Source organism: Notamacropus eugenii, chromosome 5, assembly GCF_028372415.1.
Source record: "Notamacropus eugenii isolate mMacEug1 chromosome 5, mMacEug1.pri_v2, whole genome shotgun sequence".
NCBI classification, from domain to species: domain Eukaryota; kingdom Metazoa; phylum Chordata; class Mammalia; order Diprotodontia; family Macropodidae; genus Notamacropus; species Notamacropus eugenii.
The window spans coordinates 3,916,268-3,940,338 of NC_092876.1; the positions used below are offsets into that span (position 1 = coordinate 3,916,268).

The 24,071-nt window shown below is 40.6% G+C and overlaps 1 protein-coding gene across 5 annotated transcripts in view; it reads left to right on the forward strand.

Annotated features, from left to right (window-relative positions):
- The window catches only part of LOC140508164 (uncharacterized), a 29,995-nt gene extending 15,901 nt beyond the window's left edge, over positions 1 to 14,094 (forward strand). For 3 of the 5 annotated variants that reach the window (XM_072615933.1, XM_072615932.1, XM_072615934.1), the window contains exons 3-5: positions 3,147 to 3,273; positions 5,192 to 5,287; positions 9,203 to 14,030. In XM_072615933.1, the coding sequence (XP_072472034.1) occupies positions 3,147 to 3,273; positions 5,192 to 5,287; positions 9,203 to 10,674 (1,695 nt within the window). In that variant the 3' untranslated portion in view covers positions 10,675 to 14,030. Of the gene's footprint in view, positions 1 to 1,420; positions 1,569 to 3,146; positions 3,274 to 5,191; positions 5,288 to 9,202 lie in introns of all 5 variants that reach the window. The other 2 variants (XM_072615937.1, XM_072615935.1) reach the window with 2 other exon arrangements.
- Positions 14,095 to 24,071: the final 9,977 nt, after the last annotated feature.

Below are 24,071 nucleotides of genomic sequence, written 5' to 3' on the forward strand. Positions count from 1 at the left end.
TGTTGTCACTCTGTTGCCTTTGTGCTTTACAATTATTTGCTCCTCTGGCATTTCTGCTACTTATGGTGTTTGAGAAGCAAAGAATCTCTTCTGCTTTTCTTTATTTCTTTCTTTTCGCTTTCCCCTTCAATCATTTTAGGCAATCTTACAGGTATAAAATGATATCCCAAGGTTGTTTTAATTCACATTTCTCTAATTGATAATGATTTAGAGCATTTTTTCATGTGACTAAAATTGTTCAGATTTCTTCATCAGAAGGCTGCCTGTTAATATGCATTGACTATTTATCCATTAGGAAATGACTGATATTCTTAAACATTTGACAAAATTCTTTATATATTTGAGACATGAGACCATTGTACAGGAAATGCTCTATAACCCCCCCCCCCCCCCGATTTTCTGTTTTCCTTCTGATCTTGGCTACACTTTACAATTTAACGTAAGCTAAGTTCTCCGTTTTACACCTCACACTGCTCATTCATACATTCATTGTTCATTCATAAATTGTTCACCTATCCATAAATCTGATAGGTAGTATATTCCATGTTCTTCACATTTTCTTTTAATATCTCTCTTTATATCTGTTATGTATGCATTTTGACATTTTCTTGGTAATTGTGTAAGATACTGGTCTATGCTCAATTTTTGCCAGAAAACTTCCTAGTCTTCTCAACAATTATTAGCAACTAATGAATTCTTGTCCCCAAACTTCAGTCTTTATCCTTGCCAAATCTAAGGCTAGTATATTTATTAGCTGCTGTAATTGTGTGTCTCTTCTGTTCCACTGATCTGCCTTTTGTCACTTTTTACACGATAAATGTCTTATAATACAGTTTAGGATCTGGTGCTGCCAAACCTCCTTCCTTTACGTTTTTTTCATTGTTCCTTTGATCTTCCCAACTTGTTGTCCTTCCAAATGAATTTTGTTACTTTTTTTCTAATTCAGTAAAATAGTTTTTTTGTAATTTAATTGGGATGAAATTGAATATATAAATTAATTTACATAAAATTGTCATTTTTATTACATTGGTGCTTCCTGTCTGTGAATATTTAGTATTTCTTTGATATTTCTCTCTGATTTTATTTGCATGAATTAAAAAAATAATTTTGTTCATATAATTTGTAGGTTGGTTTTGGCAGGTGTAGTCCCAGGTATTTTATATCATCTAGAACTGTTTTAAATGGGATATCCCCTAGTTTTCCTTCTACAAATACTTTAGACTTATCTTTGTTTTTGAACTTCCACTTTTTTCCCCATATCACTAGGCTCACTTATGCAGGATAGCTCACCCTGGGCTGCATCCTGTGCTCCTATGCTCTCTGGAACACATTCATTCTCATTCCTAGTGACTTTGGAAGTCTTGTATATTTCAATGTCCTTTCCATTGTATCTGAAAGTCTTTCTCCTGATGGCTTGTAGAACTCACTTAGCCTCAAGGAACTGACAGTCTAACAAGGAAGACACCACACCAAAGAATGGTGAAGAGGGGTCCAGGAGAGGAGAAGGTATCCGATTCAGGAACATTGTGGAGAAGTCAGTCAGAGAAGTCCCAAAGAAGTTCAGCCAGGTGAGAACTGAGATGTCACAGATAAGCTTTCTCCTTGAACAGTGGTTTGGAGGTAATAACTCCACCCCATTGTGATGAAAGAAGGATGTGAGCAGCTTGAAAAGGAAACAGGTTTGGAATAGCTTCTGTTGGGTGTAAATTAGGGAATAAAATAGAGATCAGTTATAGATCAATAAAAGGAATGCCTTCCTATAGTGAGAGCCCACAGAATGAATATTATTCAATGAAGAGGGTCAAGGGACCCGAGTGAAAAAGAATGATTTCTACATTTATGGGCATCACAAAAAGTGTAAAATTTCAATAGATACCTCAGTTGTTCCAAGGCAAAATAATAGAACAGAGGCAGTGAAGGTTAAAATGTGAATTAAAATAGACCATGAGTCAGGTATTTAAAGAAAAAATAACAATGATAAACAAGTGAAAAGACAGTTTTGTGCACATGGAGAAGAGTTGGTCCTAAATATTAGAATCTCTAATGAAGTAAATCATATCCTTCTAATGGAAATGGAACACCATCAAATTCTAAGTGCATTGGCCAAACGCACATTGTGCATGTAGCAGACTGAAAATATAGATGACCATGCCCAGCCTCAGGATATTTTCCAATTTGCCCAACCTCTCCTGTATCCCGTCCATCAGTAGGCTTCTTAACTCATCCTCTTGACTTTTCTCCAAAGTTCCCAGAATTTTAGGGGTATCTTTAGATCTTTTGTTTCTCTTGGGGATGCTGGCAATGACTTTTTCATGTGCTCAAACACAACCCACATTGTTAAGTATTGCAGTTTTATAAGTGAATTAAGGAACCCTCCTTTCTCCATGACAGTTATTCTTATTTCTACGTAACTGAATACTATAATTAAGGAATATATGCTATTGAGAAACAAAAACAACCATAAAGAAAAGGCATAAGATGTTTTGCCATAACACATCAAATCCAAAGGAGCCTCAAGCCCTCAGTATAACAAGTGATAACTCACCTTCACTTGGCTGGAAAGGTTCATGCCACTCAGTTTAGTCTAGATTGTAATTAATATCTTTTTGGAATTCTCTTTGTGATTAATCTAGATAAGAATTCATTTAACCCTCTCAGGAAGTAAACAAGATATATTCTTTTTCTTCTCTTTTCTATTATCACATGTAAATCCTTCCCCCTCACCCCCCCACACTTCAGTATATACTGTGCTTGCCATCTGCTCACCAACTCCACACACAATTTGCTTTATAACATATCACATCAGTTCTGAGAAGGCAGAAATTTCGCATCATTTTCTGTCTCTCTCTTCCACATACTCTCCTACCTCACAGATAAAACACACAATTTGTCCCAGATTCCAAAGAAAGACATTTCTCATAGTAAGGCCTTTCTCAATGTTATTCCAACTGACCATATCAAATGCTTTTCTCAATATTCCATTGGGCTCTTAAAAACTATAACTTCAAGTGTTGACTCTGATGCTCATCCAGGGTACGACCTTTGGGTAAATCTTTCTCTGCTTCAGTTTCCTCCTCTCATTTGATGGTTAGACTATATGAATTCTAGAGTCTCAGCTCTCAATCTTGTGACTTTTGATGGTTTAGGAGTCGGTGACATTCCAGGATGTGGCTGTGGACTTCACCCCAGAGGAATGGGGCCTTTTGGATCATCCTCAGAAGGAGTTGTACAAGGAGGTCATGCTGGAGAATGCCTGGAACCTGTTCTCCCTGGGTAAGGACACTTCCCCTTCTCAGTGTACAATCAAACGGAATATCTCCATTCCTGAGTGTGCTGGCTTTGGAGTATTTATCACTTACTAGAAAGGGAAAAGTACTGCTCTCCTGTGTCCTAAAGACAGGGGCCTCCTGCTGCCTGGGTTTCCTCTAAAAGGTCAGTACATTGTATGAAGAGAACAGAGGAGGTTTCCTGGTTGCTCCTGAAACTGTCTCCTGCCAATTCTAGGGAGCTTGAGGTCCAAGATCAGATCAGTGTTGAAGCATCTCAGGTGTGGAAGTAATCCCCGATAAGGTAGTCCAGCCTCTCCCTGGTCATGACTTGTGTCTGCCCAATGTCTGCACACTGCTCAAGCAGCTTTGCCCTGCCCCCCCTTCCTCTTTGGGAGGGGCCAAGTGAGAAGCCTCAGTTTGTAGGTCCCAGATCCCAGCTGTGCCTGGTAGGGCACATTTGTCTTTCCCCTTCCTTTCCATTGCCCCATATTCCAGCCCAGAGGGTGGGAAAGGAAGGAAGGGAATCAGCACTTCTGTTCAGCTGCTGTTCCCCAGCTGTTGTGTCAAGTGCTTTCTTTACAACATGATGTCATTACGTGATATTATTATCCCTGTTTGACATTTTTTTAATAAAAGTAAAAATTTTATTTATTTTTTATTAAATTATTTTGTTTTCAGTGTTCTACAGTCACTTTCATATATCTTACATTTTTTTCCCCTCCCTCCCCCCTGTCTCCCTGAGACAGCATACAATGTTATATAGGTTCTACACATCCATTTCTATTAAATACATTCTCATCTTAGTCATGTTGCATAGAAGAATTAAAATGAATGGCAGAAACCATAAAATGAAACATAACATAATACAAAAGAAAACGGTCTGCTTCATTCTGTGATCCAATTCCACAGTTCTTTCTCTGCATGTGGAAGGCATTTTGCCTCGAGTCCATTGGAAATTTTTTAAGTCCTTGCATTGCAATGAAGGACTAAGTCTACCAGAAAAAGTCCTCTCACACTGTGGTTGTTGCTGTGTACAAAGTTCTCCTGGTTCTGCTTCTTTCACTCAGCATCAGTTCATATAGGTCCTGCCAGCACACTCTGAAGTCTTCCTGTTCATCATTTCTTATAGCACAATAGTATTCCATTACATTCATATACCACAGTTTGTTCAGCCATTCCCCAATTGATGGGTATCCCCTGGATTTCTCCCCATTTGACATTTTTGAGAAACCTGTAGCAAACAGAGGTTAAGGGACTTGTCCAGTGACACATCTTCCCGAGGCAAGATTTAAACCTTGTCTTCCTGACTCCAGGCCTGGGGTTCCCTCCACTGTCCTACCAGCTGCCTTTCATTTCTTGATGGGGGAAACTATGCAAAGCGTCCATCCTTCTGTGAAGAACTGGCACTAACACCAAATGTTCTGACTCCAGGCTGACTCCATGATCTTCTCCCCACCTCTCCCCAAAGCTCCTAAAATCAATGCCATGGAAACCTTGCTTGAGGACTTCTGGGCACCACCCTGTGACCTTGCTTGCAGGCCCTTCCACTGGCAGGAAAAACAGACTGGCCCAGAATCAGAATTTGACTGACTGAGGTCCATTGAGTACCCCAGCAGGAGAATGTTACCAGCAGAGGCAAAGACTCCCTGAATGAACAGGAGCAAGGTTTTTATAGGTTTCAGGGAGTGAGGAGTAGGGTAGGGGCCAGGGTCAAAGCTGACTCAGCAAGGTACCTTCTGCTGGAACTCAAGGCTGATCTGGCACATCCTATTCTGGATTACTTGCATTACAAGCATTAATGGGAGAATATGCCAGATGTGAGTGAACATGATGGAGTGATTCTCAAAACAGAGTAGTTTTTCCCTGAAGAGAACTTAATTGCAAGGTTTTTTCCATCCTCATGTCTGACTCCCCATGGCCAGGGCTACCAGTTCCCAGAAAAGATCTGATCTCTTATTTGGAGGAAAGAGAAGCACCCTGGCTGCTGGAGCAAGAAGGCCTGAGGAGCTGCCCTCCAGGTGAGTGAGGGGAAAGCAGGTGTGAGAGGTGTGGTTACAAGAGGCTGCTAGGTGTGGGGGTGAAGCAAGTGCGAGATCTGGGGGCAGGAAGACCTGACTTGGAATTGTTTTTGAGACACTTTTTAGCAGTGGGATTCTGGAAAAGTCACTGAACCACTGATCCTCAGTTTCCTCATTGGTAAAATGAGAATGTTAGATACCATGCCCTTGCAATACCCTTCCAGTGATAAGTCTCAGATCCTATAAAAAGTCAGTATTTGGAATTTGGGGGCAGAAACTTCCCTGAAAGTGCCAAAGGGGCTAAGTTTTCTAATATGGGCACTTTCTTAGACCTTCTTCAAGTCTATGAACATTTATTAAGTGCCTGCTATGTGCCAGACCCTCTGCTAAGCACCAGGGGTATAAGAGATACAAGGGATATTCCCTCCTGTCCTGGAGCTCACAGACTAGGGGAACAGACAGTGTGCCAGCAACAGTGTACAAACCTGTCATGGGCAGGACAAACTGGAGCTCATTGAGAGAGAGGAGACCCTAAAGTGAAGGACTGGAAAGGCTTATTGTGGAAGGTGGGTTCTAGCTGGGGCTTCAGGGAAGGCAGGGCAAGCATTCTAGACACAGGGATGGCATATAGTGCCCAGAGTCAGGAGGTAGAGTGTTCTGTTCACACAACAGAAAGGAGGCCCATTACTATTGGATGATAGCACAATTGATGGAGACATAGGGCAAAGAAGACTGGAAGAGTAGGAGAGGGGTAGGTGACAAAGTGCTTCCGTAGTCCTAGAGAGGATTTTACATTTGATCCTTTTGCTAGGGAGCCACAGGAGGTTGTTGAGTGCATGGTGACATGGTCAGTATAGAACTTTAGGAAGGTGAACTTTGATAAGTGGATGGAGGAATGACTGGTGTTGGGAGGAGACTTGAGGCACATGGAGCAAGTAGCAGGCTCTTGTGAGGTGATCGTGACCTGAACCAGTGTTGGGACAGACGAGGGTGTCCGGGAGAGATGTTACCAAGGTGGAATCACAGGACTTTGCAGCACATTGAATATGGGAGTCAGGACTCTGTATGAGAGTCATTGAGGAGTATGCAACACTTCATTTGTGAGTCTACATTATTAGGAGGATGCCTTGGAGAGCATTAGGAAAATAGGAAGAGGAGAGGGTTAAGGGAAAAAGAATGAGTTTAACTTAGGGAACCAGGAGAGGAGGATCACTGAAACCCAGAGAGAGAGAAAAGGTGATTGACTGTGTCAAAACCTACAGAGAAGTCAAGAAAGATGAGGATGAAGGAATGGTCAATGGATTGAGCAACTTTGAGGTTTTTGGTGATTTTGGAGAGAGGAGTTTCCATTGAACAGTGAAATTGGGAACGAGACTGCAGTGAATTTCAGAGAAAGCAAAGGAAAGGAGTTGGAGACACCATTTGTAAATGGACATCTCCAGTTGTCTAGCCAAGAAATGGAAGAAAAATATTGGAAAATACCACTTAAGGTTAAATGAACCAAGTGAACATGTTTTGAGAATTCGACAGAAATGGTTTGATTTGTGGCAATTAGGGAAGAAATCCTTAGTGTGGGAGAGACTGATAAGTATTTTTTTTAAAAGGAGGGCGTGATACTAGAGAGGCAGTATGCTGAGGAAGATGGCATGCTGGAATGCAATGATTTACAGAGGGACAGGAGTTTGCTTTAACTAGCAGAGGGAGGACCATTTCATCTGACACCGGGGTCAAAAAGGAAAAGAAGGCACTGTTTTTTGGCAGGTAAGGAGGATAAGATAGCTCTTCATAAATATCTAATTTTTTCAATGAAACAAGCCAGATTTCTTTGCTGAGAAGATTAGTTGGAGAGTGGGAGCAAGCATTAAGGGAGGATTGGGAAAGAATGAAAAGAATTGCAAAAGCTGCTGTGGTGAATGAGATAGGGAGTCAGTTATGTGGTTGTTCAGGCATTTCTGACTTCTCATGATCTATCTGGGCTTTTCTTGACAAAGATACTGGAGGGGTTTGCCATTTCCTTTTCAGCCTCATTTTACAGATGACGAAACTGAGGACAGTAGGCCTGAGTGATGTTCCCAAGGTCACACAGCATGTAAGTGTGTGAGGCTGGATTTCAGCTTGAGTTTTCCTGACCAGTACTCCATCCATGCGCGCTACCCCTAGGAAGTCAGTTAGGGACATGTCACAGGATAGCTTTGCCACAGTGAGGATCACACTGAAATGATGCAGCCTAAATGTGTAGTGGACTTAGCCTGCTTTTGTGATTTTCTCTTTCTCCATTCAGCAGCATCTAAGTTGTAGGAAAGGTTGTTGCCTTACTTAGATTTAATCCAAGGCTGTGTTTATATGAATCATCTCTAAAGTTCAGTCTTTGGCCCCTTCTTGGAAAATCATTGGCCAGACTCATTGAGGTGACAGCCACTCTCAGTTTGGGGAAATAGGTGGGAGCAACTCCCAAATGTCCTATGGTATGAGATGCTTCAAGAGCTGAGAAAGAAGGCTTTGTGATCTTCACTATGGGTCTGGTCAGGTCCCATCAGGGTTAGAACCAGACAAACGTCACTCAACATAGAGGGTAATGTTCAAGAAAGAGACACAAACGAGGGTGGGTGAGGGCAAAACCAGCATTTGCCAACTTAGAAAGAGACCAGAATGCAAGGACTGAGGCCTGTAGCCTGGTGTCAGCTCTCTGCCTTGTTGGTCAGTCAATAAGCATGGATTAAGTGCCTCTACTTTTCTAGGCACTATGCTAAGCCTTGGGGGGTACATAGAAAGGGATAAACCAGTCCCTGCTGTCAGGGAACTCCCAGTCTGGCACACAAACATGGAGATGGTTTGAGAGGGAGCAAGAGATCAGGAGCATTGCTCTTAGCTGATTCAGGGAAAAGAGTGTTTGGGAATAGAATTCCTATTAGTGCAATGGAAAATGAAGGAATCCAAGGAGTGAAGCTAATGGTGTAGAGCAGAATTAGGGAGGAAAGAGTCAAAATCAAATTAAAATGGATAAAAATACAAGTACACCCCAGAGATACTGTGGATTCAGTTCCAGAGCACCTCAGTGAGACAAATATCGCAATAAAATGAGTCACATGAATTTTTTCATTTCCTACTACATATAAAAGTTATGTCTACACCACCCTATTATACATTACATGTACAAGACCACTATGCCAAAAATGTATATACTTTAATTTAAAAATGTTATTGCTAATCAAAGCTGTCATCTGAGCCTTCAGTGAGTGGCGATCTTGCTATCAGTGGAGGTTCTGGCCCATTGCTGATGGCTACCACCTGAGCAGGGCAGTGGTTGCTCAGGATTGGGCGTGGCTGTGGCAATTTCTTAAAATCAGGCAACCATGAAATTTGTCCCATTGATTGACTCCTCTTTTCCCTTGAACTTAAAGCCCCATTGCAGGATTATTGGCCTAATTTCAATATTGTTGTGTGTCAGGGAACAGGAAGACCCAAAGAGAGGGAGAGAATATATCAACATGCAATAAAAAAATTAGAAAAGTACAAGGCTAGAAAGGCCATCTAGTACCGTGGACAGAGCATGCTCAGTCACAGGGTTGGAGTTTTAGTCTCAGCTGCAGGGATGTTGTTCAGAGCACTCAGCCGTTCTGAGCTCATGGCATAATTTGTGAACGTGATGAGGATGATGGGCCTGTGAGTCTTACAGGCGTGTTGTGATGACCCAGTGAGATTGAGCATCAAGCTCTTTGTAAATCAAAATCATCTAGCAGGTGCGAGGTAATGGCATTTTTAAATGGTTGATTCTTTCAATTAAATTTGAACTTTTCTACTAGTCTAGGGAAGCAGGATGTAGATCAGTTACTTTCTGCCACAGGGATATAATTATATATGTATGTACGTGTCTCTCTCTCTCTCTTATGTGTTTTATTGCTTGTTTTTTTTCAGGAGAGGTTACACCTGAGATGAAAGAGACTACTGCAAAACTAAGCATTTCTGTGGAAGAAACTCACAAGAAAAGCTTCATGAGTGATGGTTCCTGTGACTTGAGTGGGAGACAAATCTGTGCTGGACTTCACAGGCTCCATACAGGAGAGAAACCTTACGATTGTCATCTTTGTGGGAAAGACTTTAGTCAACAGTCGTCCCTTATTGACCATCAAAACATTCAGACTGGAGAGAAAACACATGAGTGTCATGAATGTGGTAAAGCTTTCAGTGAACCCTCATCTTTCCTTATACATCAGAGAATTCACACTAAGAAACCTTATGAATGTAATCAGTGTGGAAAGGCTTTCAGATATAAAAGCCATCTTGCTAAACATCAGAGAGTCCACACTGGAGAGAAACCTTATGAATGTGATCAATGTGGAAAGGCTTTTACACAGAGCTCCAACCTTGCTGAACATCAGAGAATCCACACGGGAGAGAAACCTTATGAATGTAATCAGTGTGGAAAGGCTTTTAGATATAAAAGCCATCTTGCTCTACATCTGAGAATCCACACTGGAGAGAAACCTTATGAATGTGATTACTGTGGAAAGACTTTCACACAGAGCTCCAGTCTTGCTACACATCAGAGAATCCACACTGGAGAAAAACCTTATGAATGTAATCAATGTGGAAAGGCTTTCAGATGCAGCTTCAGTCTTGCTGTGCATCTGAGAAGCCACACTGGAGAGAAACCTTATGAATGTAACCAGTGTGGAAAGGCTTTCAGATGCAGCTTCAGTCTTGCTGTACATCTGAGAAGTCACACTGGAGAGAAACCTTATGAATGTAACCAGTGTGGAAAGGCTTTCAAACAGTGGGCTCATTTTGCTAGACACCAGAGAATCCACACTGGAGAGAAACCTTATGAATGTCATCAATGTGGAAAGGCTTTCAAACAGAGGACCCATTTTGCTCTACATCAGAGAATCCACACTGGAGAGAAGCCTTATGCATGTGATAAATGTGGGAAGGCTTTCACTCAAAAGGCCAGTCTTGCTGTACATCAGAGAATCCACACTGGTGAGAAACCTTATCAATGTAATCAATGTGGAAAGGCTTTCAGATGTAGCTCCACTCTTGCTGTACATCAGAGAATCCACGGTGGAGAGAAACCTCTTGAATGTGATAAATGTGAAAAGGTTTTCAAACAGCACTCCACTCTTGAAGAACATCAGAAAATCCTCACTGGGGAGAAACCTTTTGAATGTGATAAATGTGGAAAGGATTTCACAAACAACTTCAGTTTTGCTGAAAATCATAGAAGCCACACAGAAGAGAAAACTTTTGAATATAATCAGTGTGGAAATGCTTTCAAATATTGCTCAGATCTTACTGTACATCAGAGAAGCCATACTGGAGAGGAACCTTATGAGTGTCTAGAATGTGGTAAAGCTTTTAATGCACACTTTTTCCTTCCTAAACATTAGAGAATCCATACTACGGGATATACCTAATTAATGTGATCTACATGGAAAATCATTCAGGCTAAAGTTATCCCTTATTTCTCATCAGAGAATTCACAGGAGATAGAAAGCAAATGCCTGTTTTGAATGTGGAAAGGCATCCGAATGGAGTATGGAGCCTGTTAAACATCAGAAAATTCATCTTGGGAACAAGTGCTATAAGGACTCAATGTGGGAATGCCATCAGCCAGAGATCATCTCTTACTTTATGTCAAGGATTCACAGTGAAGGGAAGACATAAATGTGCTCAGTGAGGTCCTACCTTTCCCTAGAAGATGGAGGTCACTAGACATCACAATACTCACAATGGAGAGAAGCTTTATAAAAGCAATAATTGTGGGAAGGTCTTCACCTGGAGCTCATACATGCATCTATACTTGAAAAATCTTGATGGAGATAAAACTTATAGAACTAATTAAACGAGAGAAAGTTTCTTTGTCCAGCACAGTCATCATGAGACATTACATATTTTATATTGCATTTTTCTCTGAAATCTTAATATTTTTCATGACTCCCCTAAAACATTCCATGGTATTTTTTGCTATTGCCCACTTGATTGGTAGTCACTTTGTCTCATAATGTTGGCTGGCACAAAAAGCCCTAGTAGAAATAGGTTAGTATCAGTTGGACATTCATTTTGTAATGATGTTTTAATCTGCTGGGTGGCACAATGGAGAGAAGGCTGACCCTGACTTCACAAGACATCACATCAAATCAGTGTCTGATGATTGCTGGCTATGTGTCCCAGGACAAAGGACTTAACCTATTCCTGGATGAGTTTCCCCATCTGTAGGATGGGAATGATAATAGCACCTACTTGCCACTGTTGATGAGAGAATCAAATGAGACAGTATTTATCAAGTGCTTTGCATGTATGAAATCACTATATAAGGTGAACTACTTGTGAGCTCACTACTATTACTTTTCCATAAGTCTCATAGCAAAGTGTGTGGCCTAAAAGATAGGGGTAGTTTAGTCACTTTTTCTTTCTTCAAATTGACATTTAAAAGAGTGTACATGAAAACAGTATGTTGTAATGGACAGGGAGAAGAATTTAGAGTTGGGAAGACTTGTCTTCACATCTTGTCTCAGATGCTCTCTCACTGTGTAACTTTGGGTGGGGAATAACCTCTTTGTGCCTCCATTTGCTCATCTCCCAAAAGGGGAGGTTGTATCAGATTGACTGTGACAGAAAAGGAAAATGATAGATTTTGGAGAAGATGTGGGAAAATTGTGACACTAATGTTTTGTTCATGGAGATGTGAACTGATTCAACCATTCTGGAGAGCAATTTGGAGCGATGCCCAAAAGGCAGTTAAACTGTGCATGCCCTTTGGTTCAGCAATACCACTACTAGGTCTTTATCCCAAAGAGATCATAAAAAAGGGAAAAGCACCTACCTGTACAAAAATATTTATAGCAGCTCTTTTTGTGCTGGCAAAGATTGGGAAATTGAGGGAATGCCCATTAATTGAGGAATGGATGAACAAGTTATCATATGAATCTAATGGAATACTATTGTGCTATAAGAAGGAATGAGCAGGCAGATTTCAGAAAAACCTAGAAAGGCTTGCATCAACTAATGCAAAGCAAAGTGAGAAGAACCAGAAGAACATTGGTACACAGTAATAGTAATGTTTTGTGATGATCAACTAGGATAGACTTAGCTCTTCTTAGCAATGCAACAATCTAAGACAACTCCAAAAGACTCATGATGGAAAGATTCCATTCACATCTACAGAAAGATCTATGACATTTGAATACAAATAGAAGCATATTGGTTTCACATTTTTTGGTGACTTTTCCCTTTTGCTCTGTTTCTTCTTTTAGAATATGACTAATGTGGAAATATGTTTACATGATAGTATATCTATAACTTCTGTCAGATTACTTACTGTCTTCAGGATGGGGAATGGAATGGAGGCAGGGAGGAAAAATTTGAAGCTCAAAATATTATAAAAAATGAATTTTGAAAACTAATATACATATATGGAGGAAGGGAGATAGTTCAGAACTTAAAATACATAAGTTAAAATGGAGAGGTTGGACTCAATGCCTTCTATCATCCCTTCCAGTTCAAAATTGGTATTCTCATCAAAAGTACATTCATGTCTCTTTCCAAAACTGCCTCTGGTATTCAGCAGGACCAAGTTGGAGACTATAGCAGAAAGCTGTTGTCACTGAAATTGTTCTGTGCTGCTGAAAAATAGAATTCTTGTACAAATAAGATGTGTTATATTGAAAAGAAAATAAGTATACTAACCCTGGGTTCAACAAACCCCAAGATCTCACCTGCTAGAACCAGATTTACTAATCACTACAAAATGCTGGAAAAACTGGCAAGCAGTCTGGCAGCAACTAGGTATAGACCAACCTCTCATGGTGTAGACCAGGATTAGATCCAAATAGATACATTCCTGAGACATGAAAAGGCACTTCCAACAAATCAGAGGAACCATGATGAAGATTCATTTTGGAAGTATGGAGTGGAGAAAAGTGTGTCCACAGAGGAAGGGGTGAAGAGAATATGGAATAAAATGGGGAATTTTTATCACATAAGAAACTGATGTATCTAAAATGTACAAGGGAAGTAACTAGATGAGGACATGACTTACAGTGAGTTTCTCCAATAAAGGTCTCATTTCCAAGTATTTAAAGAATGGATACAGACATAAAAATGAGCCATTCCCCAGTAGTTCTATGCTCAAAAGTTACGAATGAACAGTTTTCAGAGGAAGATATCCAAGTTTTCAATGACCATATATAAAAAATGGCCCACATCTGTAAACGCTAATGCATATCACTAATAATTGGAAAGATTTTAATATTGGTAGAGGTGATAAGGAAGTGAAATCACCAATAATAGAGGGAATTCATAAACATTTATGAATGGTACAGTGTTCCCTCATTGTCCATGTCAAAGAACAAATGATGTATAATCCTATGCTCTGAGTCCCTCATCTCTGTCAGGACATGGGTAACATAATCCATCTTTTGTCCTCTGCAGACATAGTTGGTTATTGCAGTGACCAGAGTTCTTAAGTTTCTGGCCTTATTTTTCATTTCAATCTTACTTTTATTTGTAAAGTGTTCTGGTTTTGCTCACTCCTCTTCATAGTAGTTGATATAAGCCTTCCCAGGTTCTTTTCCAATTCTCACCATCATTTATTACAGCATACTTTCATCTTATTTATGGAAATGACAAATATTTGGGGAAATTTATTTTCCTTGACTACATATTAGTTTCAAAAATCTGGGGAAGATCAAGAGGGGGGGAATATGTGTAAATTCAGAAATTAAATTAAATTTTTTTTTTATTCTCTGTATTGGAAATATTTATGTTTATTGATGAGTAAACTTTTAATTAAAAAAAAAATAATGTTATTTTTAAATGACTCCAGTTCTGAAATCCTGAGGGCCTTTGTTTCCTGCCTACCAAGAGGTAACACCATTTCTCAGTGTTTGTTAAATTAAATTGAATTGTGGCGGTGTCTAAATTATAAACAACCCCTTCAGCTTCAGTGGGGAGAATCCCAGAAAATAAAATTCTTTGAAGTCAGTATAAACAGAACGACATCTTCCCACGAATTTACAAACTTTAGGCAGGTAGATGCCAAAGAGGAAGGGAAGGAGGGGTGTAAAAACAAACACTGATCAAAAGGTTTAAATAAATACCAGCCTCTTGTTTTTAAATTCTAGGGAAAGAGAACTTGTGCCCTCTGCAGGCTCAGGTCCCAGCTCCTCCAAACTGTTTCCCCACATTGTGGGCTCAAGAAACTTCAGGATAAGACTGTCTTCAAGGTCCGGGCCCATGGGTTAGCAAGGTTCTCTCTGGTAGCATCCAAGAGGAAATCTATCTTAGCCTGAACACTGATCTAGGAAATGTGCTCTTATAATAACTCATTTTCCATTGAACTTTATAACATGCAGCACAGCAATTCTCAAAAAATTTTGATCTCAGGACCCCTTTATAGTCTTAATAATTATTGAGGACCTCCCAAAGAGCTTTTGTTTATTTGGATTTGGATTCTCTCACTCTGCCCTGTATTTGTGTGTGTGCGTGTGTATGTATGTATGTATATATATATGTATATTTGTGTGTGTATATGTATAGGTCTGCATATATGTATGTATGTATGTCAATAGATAAAAAGGTAAATAGATAGATATACATATATGTGTATGTATGCATATTTAAGAAGCAGCTAGGTGGCTCAGTGGATAGAGTACTGGGCCTGGAATCAGAAAGATCTGAGTTCAAATTTGATCTCAGACACTGACTAGCTGGGTGACCCTGGGCAAATCACTTAATCTCTGTTTGCCTCAATCCACTAGAGAAGGAAATGGCAAACCATTCCAGTATCTTTGCCAAGAAAACCCCATAGACTGTGTCAGCATACTAAGATGTACAGTCGTCAAGAGTCAGACACAACTCAGCAAAAATCTGTATGTGTGAATACACACATATATACTATCTTATATATTAAATTATCTTAAATTAAAACATCTTGGTATTATGAAAATAGTTTTGACCTCATGGACCCCAGGAGTCCACAGATCACACTCTGAGAGTTACTGCCACCGAGAAGTCCAGAGTTCACGCTGGGAGAGACCTTAGAAATCACCTAGTCCTGAGTTCTGGACCTTGAGTCTTTGTGTGTGTTATGACCATTGGGTTGGTTAATGAAGGCTATGGAACCCCTCTCAAGCTCATGTTTTTCAATAATTGAAGGAAATGTTCAAATTTTCTTAGGGCTTAGTAAAAATAATAAAGTTGTGATTTTCTTTCCCCTTCAAGTTCCCGGATACCCTGAAATCTATCCACAGATTTCTAGCTCAGTTTTCCTCATCTACTCCAACCCATTCACCTCACAGATCAGAAAATTGAGGCCCTGGGAAATAAAGAGACTTAACCAAAGTCATGCTGGAAGCTTGAAGCTGAGACAAGATTCAAACCTGCTCCTCTGATTCAAAAGCCAGTCTTTTCCCACTCTGCCTTTCCAATAATTCTCTGATACATGGCCTTTTTATACTGGGTAATAGGGAGAGAAGACAGGCTAAGTCACCTGGGAAGAGCACCAGAAGACAGGAGGAAAGTGTGGGCCTGTAAGGCGCACAGAACTCTCTACCTAGATAATCTTATTTATTTAGCCTTGTTTTTTACTCAGAAAGAAATATTTTATTGCAATTTTCTTTTTCTTTCTTTCTTTTTTTTATTTCACTTTAAACATTCATTTTCACAGAATTTTTGGGCTCCAAATTTTCTCCCCCCTTGTCCCCTCCCCCCACCCCAAAACACCGAGCATTCTAATTGCCCCCATCTCCACTCCGCTCTCTTCTCCATCATTCCTCTCTGTCCTTGTATCCATCCTCTCCTCTGTCCTGTTGGGCCAAATAACTTTCTATACCCCTTTACCTGTATTTCTTATTTCCTAGCTGCAAGAACAGTACTTGACAGTTATTCCTAAAACTTCGAGTTGCAACTTCTTTTCCTCCCTCCCTCCCCTCCCCCTCCCTTTGGAAGGCAAGCAATTCAATATCAGCCAAATCTGTGTAGTTTTGCAAATGACTTCCATAATAGTCGTGTTATATAAGACTAACTATATTTCCCTCCATCCTATCCTGCTTCCAATTACTTCTATTCTCTCTTTTGATCCTGTCCCTCCCTGTGAGTGTCGACCTCAAATTGTACCCTCCTCCCCATGCCCTCCCTTCCATCATCCCCCCCACACTGTTTATCCCCTTGTCCCCCACCCTCCTGTATTGAGATAGGTTTTCATACCAAAATGAGTGTGCATTTTATTCCTTCCTTTAGTGGAATGTGATGAGAGTAAGCTTCATGTTTTTCTCTCACCTCGCCTCTTTTTCCCCAAACTAAAAAAAATCTTTTGCTTGCCTCTTTTATGAGAGATAATTTGCCCCATTCCATTTCTCCCTTTCTCCTCCCATATATTTCTCTCTCACTGCTTGATTTCATTTTTTTTTTTTAAGATATGATCCCATCCTATTCAATTCACTCTGCGCACTCTGTCTCTGTGAGTGTGTGCGTGTGCATGTGTGTGTGTGTAATCCCACCAAGTACCCAGATACTGAATAGTTTCAAGAGTTACTAATATTGTCTTTCCATGTAGGGATGTAAACAGTTCAACTTTTATAAGTCCCTTGTGACTTCTCTTTGCTGTTTACCTTTTCATGCTTCTCTTCATTCTTGTGTTTGAAAGTCAAATTTTCTTTTCAGCTCTGGTCTTTTCATCAAGAATGCTTGAAAGTCCTCTATTTCATTGAAAGACCATTTTTCCCCTGAAGTATTATACTCAGTTTTGCTGGGTAGGTGATTCTTGGTTTTAGTCCTAATTCCTTTGACTTCTGGAATATCCTATTCCATGCCCTTCTATCCCTTAATGTAGAAGCTGCTAGATCTTGTGTTATCCTGATTGTATTTCCACAGTACTTGAATTGTTTCTTTCTAGCTGCTTGCAATATTTTCTCCTTGACCTGGGAATTCTGGAATTTGGCCACAATATTCCTAGGAGTTTCTCTTTTTGGATCTTTTTCAGGTGGTGATCAGTGGATTCTTTCAATATTTATTTTGCCTTCTGGTTCTAGAATATCAGGGCAGTTTTCCTTGATAATTTCATGAAAGATGATGTCTAGGCTCTTTTTTTGATCATGGCTTTCAGGTGGGCCCATAATTTTTAAATTGTCTCTCCTGGATCTATTTTCCAGGTCAGTTGTTTTTCCAATGAGATATTTCACATTATCTTCCATTTTTTCATTCTTTTGGTTTTGTTTTGTGATTTCTTGGTTTCTCATAAAGTCATTAGCCTCCACCTGTGCCATTCTAATTTTGAAAGAACTATTTTCTTCAGTGAGCTTTTGAATCTCCTTTTCCATTTGGCTAATTCTGCTTTTGAAAGCATTCTTCTCCTCATTGGCTTCTCGAACCTCCTTTGCCAATTGGGTTAGCCTATTTTTCAGGGTGTTATTTTCTTCAGCATTTTTTTGGGTCTCCTTTAGCAGGGTGCTGATTTGTTGTTCATACTTTGCTTGCAAGTCTTTTATTACTCTTCCTAGTTTTTCCTCCACCTCTCTATCATGATTTTGAAAATTATTTGGGCTCTTTAAGACCTTTTCCCAGAACTGATCCCATTGAGTGGGCTGGGATGTAGAAGCACTGACTTCCGTGTCTTCCCCTGATGGTGAGCACCGCTCTTCCTCATCAGAAGGGAGGGGAGGAGAAACCTGCTCACCAAGAAAGTAACCCTCAATAGTCTTGGTTTTTTTCCCTTTTCTGGGCATTTTCCCAGCCAGTGACTTGAGCTCTGAATATTCTCCTCACACCCACCTTGCCTCCGGATCCTCCCAGCCAGCCCTTGGGGTCTGAGAATCAAATGCTGCTTCCCAGCCTCAGTGCTTTGGGTGGGGGCAGGGCTGCTATTCAGTGTGAGATTAAGTTCAGGTGCTCAGGCGGGGGCAGGGCCGCCTCACAGGCTCAGTTCCCTCAGGGGGTTTATGCAGAGACCTTCAACAATGGATCTGGGCTCCTGCCTGCTTGGGGAGCCCCGGTCTGCTCCCACCTCCGCTGTTGCCTTCCAAAGGGGCCTGAGTATGGGGGCACCCCACTCCCCTCTCGACCCACCAAAGAGACCTTCTCACCAACCCCCGTCACCTGTGGGTGGAGGGACCCGCGCGGCCGCTGGAGATCCCATCCCTGAAATCCACTAGGATCTGTTCCTCTCTTTGCCGCAGCCGGTGCAGGGCTGGGCTGGGCTCCGTATCCGCAGCGCGATGAACCTTTTGCAAGAGGTTTGCAGGTCCCTCTGGAACAGAAATCTTATCTGCTCCACTATCTAAATTAAATTTTAAAAGGCTAAAATGTATGCTCAAATTCATTTATAATTAGTAGATACCTTAATTAATTCACTGTTGATGAAGATGTGAAGCCCCCAAAGTGACTAATATGAGGAAGATCGGGGGGAATCTGGACAAATTTGAAAGTGCCATATTGACTTTTTTAATATCTCAAAAACAAAATCAAGCAATAAATAATAGAAATTATGTCATGTGGAATCCTCTTTGTCTATTACATATGGTTGCTTGACTGTTGTCCTTCATTCTCAAAGAGGACCAAATTGACATCACTACACTAGAGTAAAGTTACACTGTGTCTGACTGGCTGATCAAACCAATCTGAGCTCTGAATGCTTTACCGCAGGTCAGGCACAAATAGTCCATTTGAATGTTTGGGGTGGATTCTCTAAATTTGCACAGCTTGCATTTTTTTTTTGAGCTACTTCAACTCTGCTCTTAGAACACACCACTGTCTCTCATGTGGGCACACCAAACTGAGTGGTCCTGTGCCAGTGTCTCCCATGTCACCCAAATCAATTCCAAAGTTCTCAAGAGAGATCTTGAGAGTATCCTTGTGTGATTTCTTCTGACCACCATGTGAGTGATTGCCCTATGTGAGTTCTCCATAAAATAAGACTTTTTGGCAAGCATACATTTGGTATTTGGGCAACATGACCACCCTATTGGAGTTGCACTCTCTGCAGTAGAGTTGAAATGCTTGGCACTTTAGTTCAAGAAAGTACCTCAGTGTCTGGTATCTCATGCTGCCAGCTGAGCTTCAGAATCTTCCTAAGACAATCCAAATGGAAGCCATTCAGTTGACTGACATGGAGCTGGTAGACTGTCCAGATTTCACACGGGTACAACAGTGAGGTCAGCACCTGAGCTCTGTAGACCTTCAGTTTGGTGGTCAGTCTAATGCTTCTCTCCCACACTTTCCTTCAGAGCCTTCACATACTGAGCTAGCTATGGCAATGTGTGCACAACCTCATTATCATGTGTACATCCCTTGAAAGTACACTAACAAGGTAAGTGAACTTATCCATAGCATTCAAAACTTCTCCATTTGGACTTGCACTTCCAGGAGCCAAGATGGCAGAGTAAGCAGTAGGTTCCTCTCACTCTTCTTGACCTCTAAAAACCCAGAAAATGTCACCCCAGGAAAAATCCAGGCACAGCAAAGCCAGCAGAAAGAAGGGGTACAGCAATCTTTTAGCCTGGAAGGCTTGAGGGTGGAGGCTCTGGTGGAAGGGGAAGAGTACAGCATAGGAGGCATGCTAGCAGCAAACCCCAACTCAACAAAACAATGCGAGATCCTGAGCCTCTGGGTGGTGAAGCAGGCAAGCACTGACACCAGGCCTCCCCTTGTGCCTTGGCACAGGCAGGGGAACTGGTAGACTCCATCTTGGAAAACCATCATTTGCACCAGTGGGCAGGCTTTCTCCAGCAGCCCAACCTCCCTGTGCTGAATTCACAACTCAAAGAAGCACAATTCCAGGTGGGCAGGCATCCTCTAGGGACTAAACAGACCCCCCGCCCCTTCCCAGAGTTCATTGTAGGGCCAGGGAAACACAGAAAAGCTCCACATGGCCTCAGCACATGGCAGCCACCATCACTAGAACCCCAGCTCAGCACCAGGTAAGCTGTCACACCCCTACAGACTCGAGCTACCAGCACCTGAGGCCCTAGCACACAAAATCAGGGATCAGATCCCTGCCTCTGAGCACAAGTAGCTTGAAACAGTGCCCCCTCCACTCCAGCAGGGGAGTTCCATTTTAAAAACCAGGAAACAGTCAAACACGATGAGCAAAAAGTGGAAATGAACAATGAGCATAGATTCTTTCAGTGGGGACAGGGAAGATCAAAACATAAATTCAGAAGATCACATTATCAATATACCCAAATCTGAAACCCCAAAGGGGCATATGAACTGGTTTCAAGCCCAAAAAGCCTTTTTGGAAGAGCTCAATAAGGGTTTTAAAAGTCAAATAAGAGAGGCAGAAGAAAAATTGGGAAAAGAAATGAGAAATATGCAAGGAGTTAATATCTTGGAAAAGGAAAGGCAAAAATTGACTGTAGAAAACAATTCCTTAAAATATACAATTGTACAAATGGAAAAGGAGGCAAAAACTCACTGAAGAAAACTCCTTAAAAAGTAAAATGAATGGGCCAAATGGAAAAGGAAGTACAAAAGCTAACTGATGAAAACTATTCGTTAAGAATTAGAATTGAGCAAATGGAAGCTAATAACTCTATGAGACATCAATAATCAAACAAAAAAGAATGAAAAAATAGAAGAAAAATAAAATACCTCATTGAAACTGACCTGAAAAATAGATCCAGGGGGAGATAATTTAAGAATTATTGGTCTACGTGAAAGCTATGATGAAAAAAAGAGCCTGGACAGCACCTTGCAAGAAATCATCAAGGAAAACTGCGCTGAGGTCCTAGAACCAGAGGGTAAAATAGTCATCTAAAGAATCCACCTGTTATTTATTCAGGGTGGAATAAATCCACCAATCAAATTATCAAATAATTATTTTCTAGAGCTAGAAAAAATAATATTGAAATTCAATTGGAAGAACAAAACGTCCAGAATATCAAGGGAACTAATGAAAAGAAATGCTAGGGAAGGTGGCCTAGCTCTGACAGATCTCCAATTGTATTATAAAGCAGCAATTATCAAAACCACTTGGTATTGGCTAAGAAACAGAAGGACAGACAAGGGGAATAGGCTAGGTACTCAAGACACAGTAGTCAATGAATACAGCAACCTACTGTTTGACAAATGCAAGGACCCCAGTTTCTGGGATAAGAACCCACTGTTCAACAAAAATTGTTGGGAAAACTGGATAATATTGTGGCAGAAACTAGGCATAGACCAATGCCTGACACTGTACGCAACAATAAAGTCCAAATGGGTACATGATCTAGGTATAAAGATTGATACTATAAACAAATTAATGGAGCAAGGAATAGCATATTTATCAGATTTATGGAGAAGGGAAGAATTTTTGACTAAACAAGAGATAGAAAGCATTATGGAGTGCAAAAATGGATAATTTTGATTACATTAAACTGAAGTTTTCGCACAACCAAATCCAGTGCAACCAAAATTCAGAGGGAAGTAGTATATTGGGAAAGAATTTTTACAGCTAATCTCAGGAATAAAGGCCTCGTTTCTAGAATATATAGAGAACTGAGTCAAATGTATAAGAATACAAGTCATTCCCCAATTGACAAATGGTTAAAGGGTATGAATGGGCACTTTTCAGAGGAAGAAATTAAAGATACCTATAATCATATGAAAAAATGCTCTAAATCACTATTGATTCAAGAGATGTAAATCAAAACAACTCTGAGGTACATCACACCTATCAGATTGGCTAACATGACAAAACAGGAAAATGATAAATATTGGAGAAGATGTGGGAGAGTTGGAACACTAATTCATTGTTGGTGGAGCTGTGAGCTCATCCAACCATTCTGGAGAGCAATTTGGAAATATGCCCAAAGGGCTACAAAAATGTGCATACCCTTTGACCCAGTAATACTGTTTCTAGGACTGTATCCCCAAGAGATCATAAAAATAGGAAAAGGTCCCACATGTACTAAAATATTTATAACAGCATTTTTTGTGGTGGCCAAAAACTGGAAATCAAGGGGATGCCCTTTAATTGGGGAATGGCTGACTAAATTATGGTATATGAATGTAATGGAATACTATTATGCTATAAGAAATGATGAACAAGAAGACTTCAGAGAGGCCTGGAAAGACTTATATGAATGATGCTGGGTGAAAGGAGCAGAAGCAGGAGAACTTTGTACACAGCAACAACCACAGTGTGAGGATTTTTTCTGGTAGACTTAGAACTTCATTGCAATGCTAGAACTTAAAAAATTCCCAGTGGTCTTTTAAGACAAAATGCCTTCCACATCCAGAGAAAGAACTATGGAATTCTGTCACAGAATGTAGCGGAACATTTTCTTTTGTATTACATTTTGGTTTATTATATGATTTCTCTCATTCATTTTAATTCTTCTATAAAACATGGTGAAAATGTAAAAAAAAATTTAAAAATCCACCCATCAGCTCCTGAAAGAAATTTCAAAATGAAAATGCCAAGTAATAATGTAGCCAAATTCCAGGATTATCAGATCAAGGAGAAAATACTGCAAGCAGCCAGAAAGAAACAATTTAAATAGTGTGGAACCACAGTCAAGATTACGCAGGACTTTGAAACCTCTACATTAAAAGAACAGCAGGCTTGGACTGTGATATTCCATAAGGCAAAGAAACTTGAATTACAAACAAGGACCCAGTGAAACTGAGCATAATCTTTCAGGGAAGGAGATGAATATTCAGTGAAATAGGGGACTTCCTAATGAAAAGACCAGAGCTCAACAGAAAATTTGATCTTCAAATACAAAGACTCAAGAGAGACATAAAAAGGTAAATAGGAAGGGAAAAAAACCATTTTATTGAATAAGGGCAACTGCTTATATTCCTTGATGGGAAGATGATACTTGCAACTCCTGAGAATTGTATCTTTATTACAGAATGTAGAAGGGGAAGGCATGGAGAGAGCTTGACTTTAATGTGATGATAAAAAATCTTATTAAGTGGTGAAAAGGGATTGTACTAGGAGAAGATGAAAGGAAGAGACAGAGAAGGGTAAATTACATCATTTGAAGAGGCACAAAGACCTATTACAGCAGTGGGGAAAAGGGAGGGAGATGAGCATTGTTTGAACCTCACTCTCATTAATTTTGATTCAAAGAGGAAATAACATACTCAGGTATAGAAATCTGACTTACCCTATAGGAAGTAGGAGGGGAAAAGAGAAAGAAATGGGAGGGGGCAGATAGAAGTAAGGGAAGAAGTAAAGGAAAAGAGAAAGAAAAGGGAGGGGGTTTATAGAAGGGAGGGCAGATTGAGGAATGTGGTGGTCAAAAGCAAAACTAGTGAAGAGGGAAATGTTGAAAGGAGAGAAAAATGTTGGGGGTGTAAGCTCAGTTTCACATGGACAGTCTCGGGCAGGTAAAGGTGAGGACTTCTAAACCTTAGAGTTCTCATGAGGCCCCCCAGGGAAAAGCTGGGAATTGAGGCATGAGACACGGGCTATCTCATGTATCTCCGCCTCTTCTCCGTGGGATACGTGCTGGGGAGAGCATCCCACCCTTGAGATTAACCCATGGTCTGAGCACACCTGTTGTTGACTAGCTAAAGGCTGAGAGCAGGCACGGTATTCAGATGCAAACTATGCGGCGAGAGAGCTTAAGTAGGGTCAGGAAAGCCTGAAGGCGCTCTTCCAGCTGAGGGGCCCTTAGAGGGCAGAAGGTCCCTCCCCTCTCCCACTCCCATTCTCTTGCTGTATGATCTTTGCCTCCTTGGGAGGAGGAGGATTCCTCTCTCCTGAGGAAGAATTCCCCCTGCACATGTAACCAAGACCCTGAATAAAGCCTAACCCTTGTTCGACTCTGGAAAGTCTCTTCTCTCAATATGTTTA